The sequence below is a fragment of the Salvelinus fontinalis genome, chromosome 22 (genome assembly GCF_029448725.1).
Source record: "Salvelinus fontinalis isolate EN_2023a chromosome 22, ASM2944872v1, whole genome shotgun sequence".
In the NCBI taxonomy this organism is placed as follows: domain Eukaryota; kingdom Metazoa; phylum Chordata; class Actinopteri; order Salmoniformes; family Salmonidae; genus Salvelinus; species Salvelinus fontinalis.
In genome coordinates this window covers 27,961,851-27,970,272 of record NC_074686.1, presented here as the reverse complement: position 1 = coordinate 27,970,272, position 8,422 = coordinate 27,961,851, and the positions used below count along the sequence as shown (strand labels likewise).

Sequence of the window (8,422 nt, the reverse complement as noted above, 5' to 3'; positions counted from 1 at the left end):
CTGGTGCTAGGCCTCTGCTGTCTGGAGAGATCCATTGTGCACTTTGAAACGTGTGTGAGGAGGGAGTCCAAGACTGAGTCACTCAGTCCAGGGTCCCCCGGGGGACCCTCGTGGGAAGGAAGGCTTCCCGTCTGCTTTCTCCATACCGAGTATCGAATCTCACCTCGCGAGCCACAGGGGGTGCGGGGGCACGCGGAAAACTCGGTCAAAGGGTTCAGCCACGTATCTCTCTCTCTCTCTCTCTCTCTCTCTCTCTATGCCTCGAATAAAACAAGATACAGTATATGCGTCCTATCTTTCACGCATTTGATTAGATTTAGAGGACGTGTGTGTGTGTGTGTGTTCATGCACGCGCAGCTCTGAATCCTGTGCGCCAGGCGCTGTACACGAATGGTGGTGGCGGGGACGGGAGATGCGGGGGAGAGGCTGAGCGCGCGTGTGTGTGTGTTCTGCGCGTGAACCCTGCGTTTTGCGGAGGTCTGTAATTTGCTCCAGATGACCACTTGGGGCCGGGATATGGATCATTCTGGGGAGGTGAGCGTTTCCTCACACGGCATGACAGCCCAGCGCACAAATAAATGTATTCTATGAACAGCAGTTTTTAGCCATGGATCCAGACACCTTTTCACACTAAACTAAGTGTAGGACAACTTTTCTCCACAATGACGGAGCAACAAGTGAATAATGGACATATGTATCGGACACCAAAGTGAGAGTGGAGAGTCGGGGTAACTGCACTTGAACACAAAGGGGGAATGCCGCATCAGAAGCTTGTGCCAACTGCCGTTTTGGAATGGATACCGGTAATTTCGTGGGTGTCATCTGCTTTCTCCTTTTCTCTTGTGACGGGTTCCTCTCGCCTTCACCCGCCAGCGGCTTCTGTCCTGAGCGCTGCGACTGCCAGCAAGCGCAGCACATCCTCTGTACAAACCGGGGGCTGCGCGCGGTGCCCAAGGTGCACTCCTCGCGGGTCCCAGAGGACGTGCTTGTCTTCAGCCTCGGGGGAAACTTCATCGGTAACATCTCCGCCTTCGACTTCACACGGTATGGAAATCTTATAAGGTTGAACTTACAGTATAATCAAATACAGACCATTCACCCAAAAGCCTTTGAAAAGCTCTCCAAATTGGAGGAGCTGTATTTGGGCAACAATCTGATATCAACAATACCCCCAGAAACTTTACAGTCACTGGCAAAACTGACAACTTTGTATGGCAATAACAATGACATTAAGAAGATAACTCCAGAGCTGTTTGGTAACTTGGAGAGCGTTGTGAAGCTGAGGTTGGATGGGAACGCCATAGAACTGTTACAGGACTCGGTGTTCAAGAGCTTGACTAATCTGCATTATCTCCATCTAGAATCGAACCAGCTGAGTCAAATCCACAGAAACGCCTTTTCCAAGCTCACCAAACTGCGCTTTCTCAACCTGGCGCAGAACAAACTGACAGCCGTGCGTAATGTGTTTACGTTCTCCCAGCTCAGGTCACTGAATACGTTGCTGCTCTCTGAAAATGAAATACAACACGTCGGAAACCACGTCTTTCAGAATCTGAAAAAGCTTTCTAAACTATCCCTCAGCAATAACAACATCTACCATTTGGAAAGCGAGTCGTTGAATGGACTGTCGAGCTTGACAGAATTTCTGATTGACGGGAACGTGCTGGAGAATCTTCCCGCAGGACTTCTCGACCCGCTGGAGAGAGTCGAGGAGCTGGACTTTAGTTGCAACCAAATTTCCACGGTGGACCCCTCGGCTTTTGAACAACTGAAGCATCTGAGTGTTTTAAAACTCAAAGACAACAGGCTCACGAGCCTCTCCGGTAACATATTCGCCCTCAACAGCGGCCTTTACGATTTGGATCTCCATGGCAACAACTGGACGTGTGACTGCCGCCTGGGCGAGCTGAAGCAGTGGATGAAGTCGGCGCACTCTCAGGGGAAGCTGCTGACCGTTTTCCTGCAGTGTCATCACCCAGCGACACTGAGGGGGAAGTATCTAGATTATATCAACAGCTCCCAGCTGCAGCCCCCAGGGAATTGGAGCCACTTGTGTGAGACCCAGACTGGGCCTGAGGAGAGCAGAGGAGGGGGTATCCTGGAGAAGGAGATAGAGGAGAGGGAGAGAGAGCAGGGAGAGGTAAGGAAGGAGACAAAGGGGGAGAGGAGAGGAATAGAGGCAGAGGAAAGGAAGGATGGAGAAGAGCATAGCGAAATTGGGAGTAGAGAGGGAGTGGAGATGAAGGCAATAAAGAAGGTGAGCAGGGATAGAGAGGGAGAGGATAGGAAGGAGGGAGAGGAGGAGGTGGGTATCCAAGGGGACCAGGGAGGACAAGAGAAGCGGGACAAATCCCTGTCGTCGAAGAGGAGGAAGAAAATATCTGCCAGCCCTAGGTCGCGACCTTCTGCTGAGGCTTCTGGGAAGCGTGAGAAAGGGAGGTGGGATTCCGTTCCGGGCCGCAGCGTTCCTCAAACACAAGCCCCTCTCCTGAGCAACCCCATGCCTCCAACCACAACCTGGCCTCAGACAGTTGACCAGCAAAATAGCCATGGTAACCATCTCAGTGGGCCAATCACAGAGCTCCTCACCTCCTCTCCTCCCACCCCTCAAAAAGAGGAGTGGTTTGACCTGTTCAGAGGCGGTCAGGAGGACGTTATACATGCAGTGACCGACCCCTGTGTGTTCAACCGCCACTTCATCACCAACGTGACCGTCGACCAGGTCGCCTCCAGCACGGCCACGGTCCACTGGACCACACGCGACCACAGCCGCCGCTTTACACCGGGAGCCGGACCGGGACTAGAAGAGGTCCACTACCGAGTGCTGTTTGACCGCTTTGGATCATCTGACCGTTTTCCTCGGTACGTGTACGCCCGTGGCGTTGCGCGGTCGGTGATGTTACGAGAACTAAGCCCAGACTGCACCTACATGGCTTGTGTTGAGGGTGTGGTGGGAGGGTCCGTGTGTGAGGTGGCGCCCAGGGACCACTGCGCCGGATTGGTCACTCTCCCAGAAGAGGCTCATCACCAAGAGACACTGACCTCTGACCTCCAGCTGGTCACCGTGGCAACACTGGCCGGCAACGCCGTCCTTCTTCTGGTGATTGGAGGAGCCTGGCTGGGGCGAAGTTTGAGGCGGAAGCTGAAAAGGAGGAAGTCAGCAGTGCATGTGCGTCACATGTACTCCACGCGACGACCATTCCGCAGCTCCATGACAACAACGGCGGCGGTGTCAACAGACTTCACAAGCTTCCAGAGCAGCCGGCCGCCACGGCTCGGAACCCTGGAGGAAGGGGGCGACCTTATAGAGTTCCCCTGCGACCGTTTCCTTGACATCAGCCCCACCCGTAGAGACAACAGTGACATGCAGAGGTTCTCAGATTAATAAACACCAGAGACCTGGAACTTGAAAACATGTTTGCGCTGTGACCCACTTAAGCGCTAGAATATATATTTTTTATTGTGAGCATTAGATAATCCATATTTAGAACCTGAGAACACCAAGATGCCATCACCAGGAAGGAACATCCTCAGGAGAATGTGTAAGATGCTGCAGAGACCGAGACAGAAGTGGACTGGTATTTAACCTGCACTCTGGAGCACTTCATGACCATAGCAGGACCACCGCCAGGGTTGAGTTATGACCATAGCAGGACCACCGCCAGGGTTGAGTTATGACCATAGAACCACAAGGTTATATTCATGACTACAGAACCACAGTAAGGTTGTGTTCAGGCAATATGACCACAGTTATAGTTCTGTTCATGGGTTATGACCACAGTTATAGATGTGTTATGACCAAAGCTGTCTTTATGGGTGACCAAATAGCTGAGCTCATCAGGGCTGATTCAGACACTACAGGAAGTCAATCCCACAGACTTCCTCTAAGCCTCATACATTTCCTGTTCCATTGCCTTGTGTGTGTGTGTGAGAGAGAGAGAATTACCTGATTTCATCTGGTGCTAATATTAGACTAATAGACATTAAATTGTGTATAAAATGTCATTTGTAATGTGCTTGAAAATGCAAGAAAAGATGGCTGCTGGTTGGCAGAAATAATTATTTGGTTTTATATGTTTTTATACTTTTATACTCAACTATGTATTGTGCTATGAGCACAAGTAAGTATCCATGCATTTCCTGACTGTGTGACTGTTGGACATAACGGTCCGTTTGTCTGTATGAAAAGAAAAAACGATGCCTTTGCAAATAATGGTGTAAGTCCTTTGTTCATTTGGCTCCGATACATATAAAGAAACCAATTTTACAGTTTTGGTATTTTTACAGAAAGGCAGTAAGTTTAACATTTGTAGTAATACTGCATATTCATTCATTAGAAAACATGTTTGTGTGTGTAATGTATGCCTGCGTTTTTGCAAGTGTGTGTGTGTGTGTGTGTGTGTGTGTTTCATCATGTCCTTAAAGCGTGTGTGTGTGTGTGCGTGTGTTTCAAGACAGAAAGTCTGGCAATAGTTAGTTTTTCTGGGGGGTAGACCGGGTACAGTACCTCCAACACTCAGGCTTGATCAGCTCTACACTCCAAGCCTGTCAACAGTGTGTTACCATAACAACAGCAGACACAGACAGACACATATAGACCAGGAAACACGGTCTGAGATATGAAACAGAAACAGCATAATCCACTTCAATATCCTAGTCATATTTGGTTGAGACTGATATGTTGCTTCTTAAGTTTTTGTTAAACTATAGTGGATTGGGCCTGCCCCCTACTGATAGTGAATAAAAGTCATCACTATTTACTTTGGCTAGTTCTTGGCCCTCTCACATCCATTTTCTTTCACTTAACCTGCTAAAGCTTACAGACAGGTAAATAAATCTGTGATCGCTGACCTTTGACTCATTCAATCAGGGTGGCTCAAACTGTCTTCAGTTCCAGAAGATATCGCTAGGGGGCAGACTAGACCATTCGTCTGACAGGCCCATTAGATCAAATTACATTTTCTCCTCAGATCTCCTGATGGAGGCAACCGAACTTGAGTAAAAATCACAATAAGATACCAGAGAATAAGTGCTTTTATTTTCGTATTAGGTTTGTAGCGATTGTCAATATCTGTACAAAAAAAAACATGAAACAAAACACAAATCACAATTCAGACACAGAAGGAAACATAGATACAGGATTTAGGCCAACGTACTGTGTGAGCCTAGTTTACATGATAAATACACTGTTGGAAACTAGTAAGTGCTTTACAGAGGTTAAACAAAGGGCCAGGAGTTATCTTGGTCAAGTGACATGGTCAAGGAAAACCCTAGGCCCAACTTAATGTATGTACAAACATTGTAATACTTTCAAAGGGAAAAGAAGCTTTGCATTACATTGTTACAAAACAAGGGCATCCTATTCATAGGACTTGATATAAATTTGTATAAAATGTACATTTGTATTAGTTTTCGTTCACGTTCTGCATTTCAGAGAGGCCTATGTTACACATACAACCACACACAAACACATACGCAATGTAGTAACATTATTTAGTCATGGTTAGAGCCAGGAGTTTAACCTGACCCAGTGACCTGACTAGGTAAAACTCTGGTCCATAGTAACAGGCTATTTTTAAGCCCCAGAGTTGTTCCTGGAGAAACTCCTGGTCCTAGTCATGGTGTAAGTTACAAGACCCAACTCCGACGCATTCAACAACAACAAAAAACTGCCACTAAGAAAAAGGTGATATGATAACAAGTATGTTTGCAGACACACCACCATGAAGCAGTCCTGGAATAGATAGCACAGTACTTGGATGTCTGATTTCCCACTAACTGAGACACATTGGTCGACTGATTCCCCCAGACACAATACGATCCAGTTCACAGGTGACTATGATCACACAGTTAGAGAGACAGAGACTAGGGTTGCAAAAACACTGGTAACTTTCCCAAAATGCACAGGTTTTCCAGAAATCACGGTTGGGAAAGTTACCGGAATTTTGCAAACCTACTGGAGATGTAAGGCTTATAGAGACCAGTCCAGTTCTGCTATACATGTGTCCATAGAGGCTAGGAGACCAGGAGAGGGAGCCATTTAAGACTAATGAGATGCACCCACCTAGGGTTTAATCCCTGATTCCAGGTAGAAGTTGCCTCTAACCACAGATCAAGGATCAGCTCACCCTTCCCCATCCTAACCTTAACCATTAGGGGGGAAACACATAACTGACTTTAGCTCAGTGTTTAGGAGGAACTACATCCTGTACTTAATTGGAGGGGGGTTGATTCTGAACCATAGAGATGTACTAGAGAGTTTGTCTCCTGGGACATTATTGGAAGCTCTCTATCCAACTCTATGTTCCGAACCACATGCGCACCCACCCGCGCTTTAGTTTTTAATTGCTGTGCGCTCCATCGCCCCCTCCAGCTGAGGAGGTGGAGATGCTGTTGGATTGGATGGCCTGCTGCTGCGACCCGGGACACAGGGGGGAGGGACTTCCTGTCGAACTCCCTGGACCTGGGGCACAGAGACAGCTGTCAATCAAATTGACCTGGCTTGTTTGACAGCTCCCTCTCTCTCTCTGTTTAAGATCTGGGTCCAGAGGAAAGTCTACAATAAAAACACTATATATAAAAATAACAAAATGTCACTAGAAATAAAGCAGTCATATGTTATACAATTAATGACAACTCATGTACAGTTCATATAAGGAAAATAGCTATTTTATTTTGACATTTGCATTACTGTGGAGCAAATAGAGCAAAAATTGAAATATACCAATAAAGTACATCTGTCTGTAACACCCAAGAATGTGCTTGCTGGTGACATCAATTATCATTTTGACAAGAATAGGCATCATAGATGTTTCAATTCAGTCATCAAGGTGCAAAGGGGTTTTCAATCTCACTTTTCAACCTCATACACCAACCATTGCGAGACTGTAGCGCTGTGTTTCTGATACCTGTATTTTGACTCTGGATGTTTCTTGAATTGGGGAGACCCTCTGACAGGGGAGCTACACTGGAGCGTCTAGAAAACTTGAGGCTTTAAGCTGCTATACTGGACATGTAACATTTTGCCAGTGTGCGAGGCACTTCATCAAGTGTTCTTGGGAGTGAATCATACCTTGAATTTATGAAAGTTTTACGCAGAGCAGCACAAGTCTCTCACAGGGCCATCCCACTGGGCACAATTCAACGTCTATTCTACGCTGGTTCAACCAGTGGAGGCTGCTGAGTGGAGGACGGCTCATAATAATGGCTGAAACGGAGCGAATGGAATGGCATCAAACACATGGAAACCATGTCTTTTATGTATTTGATACCATTCCACTGATTCTGCTCCAGCCATTACCACAAGCCCATCCTCCCCAATTAAGGTGCCACCAACCTCCTGTAGGTTCAACATAATTTCATTGAAATGATGTGGAAACAACGTTGATTCAACCAGTGAGTTGCTGCTAAGACCCAGGTTTCATTAAAAACAATAGGAGCGTCTCACTCTGCAAAAGTGTCCTGTGTAGCAGGCCCATCACACTCACATGGGACCATGTAGATGGTACACATGGTACAGTATGTATCCTTGTGGGTTTTGGGATAGGAGTAGGAGTCTGTGTTTGGGATAGGAGTAGGATTCTGTGTTTTGGGATAGGAGTCTGTGTTTTAGGTTAGGAGTAGGAGTCTGTTTTGGGATAGGAGTAGGAATCTGTGTTTTGGGATAGGAGTAGGAGTCTGTGTTTTGGGATAGGAGTAGGAGTCTGTGTTTTGGGATAGGAGTAGGATTCTGTGTTTTGGGATAGGAGTAGGATTCTGTGTTTTGGGATAGGAGTCTGTGTTTTGGGTTAGGAGTAGGAGTCTGTTTTGGGATAGGAGTAGGAATCTGTGTTTTGGGATAGGAGTAGGATTCTGTGTTTTGGGATAGGAGTATTGTAGAGGGTAGAGGTATAACTCTGTGTTTTGGGATAGGAGTATTGTAGAGAGTAGTGGTATACCTCTGGGTGTTTTGGGATAGGAGTATTGTAGAGGGTAGAGGTATACCTCTGTGTTTTGGGATAGGAGTATTGTAGAGAGTAGGGGTATACCTCTGGGTGTTTTGGGATAGGAGTATTGTAGAGGGTAGAGGTATACCTCTGTGTTTTGGGATCGGAGTATTGTAGAGAGTAGGGGTATAACTCTGTGTTTTGGGATAAGAGTATTGTAGAGGGTAGAGGTATACCTCTGTGTTTTGGGATAGGAGTATTGTAGAGGGTAGGGGTATAACTCTGTGTTTTGGGATAGGAGTATTGTAGAGGGTAGAGGTATACCTCTGTGTTTTGGGATAGGAGTATTGTAGAGAGTAGGGGTATAACTCTGTGTTTTGGGATAGGAGTATTGTAGAGGGTAGAGGTATACCTCTGGGTGTTTTGGGATAGGAGTATTGTAGAGGGTAGAGGTATACCTCTGTGTTTTGGGATAGGAGTATTGCAGAGGGTAGGGG

General features: G+C 46.7%; 2 protein-coding genes across 2 annotated transcripts in view; one reads left to right on the top strand and one right to left on the bottom strand.

The window, feature by feature from the left end:
* The first annotated feature begins 327 nt into the window (after nt 1–327).
* On the top strand, nt 328–4,289 carry LOC129820125 (TLR4 interactor with leucine rich repeats-like). Its single transcript, XM_055877028.1, has one exon. It carries the CDS (start codon nt 794–796, stop codon nt 3,383–3,385), a length of 2,592 nt encoding a protein of 863 aa, XP_055733003.1. The 5' UTR covers nt 328–793; the 3' UTR covers nt 3,386–4,289.
* A 727-nt stretch (nt 4,290–5,016) lies between these two features.
* Nucleotides 5,017–8,422, bottom strand: part of LOC129820124 (cyclic AMP-responsive element-binding protein 5-like) — a 54,210-nt gene continuing 50,804 nt past the window's right edge. Inside the window, exon 11 of the mRNA XM_055877027.1 lies at nt 5,017–6,463. Coding sequence (XP_055733002.1) covers nt 6,342–6,463 — 122 coding nt within the window. The 3' untranslated portion in view covers nt 5,017–6,341. The remainder of the gene's footprint in view (nt 6,464–8,422) is intronic.

Coding starts and splice junctions, on each gene's coding strand:
- LOC129820125 (XM_055877028.1), top strand. CDS start 794: ATGGATACCGGTAATTTCGTGGGTGTCATCTGCTTTCTCCTTTTCTCT.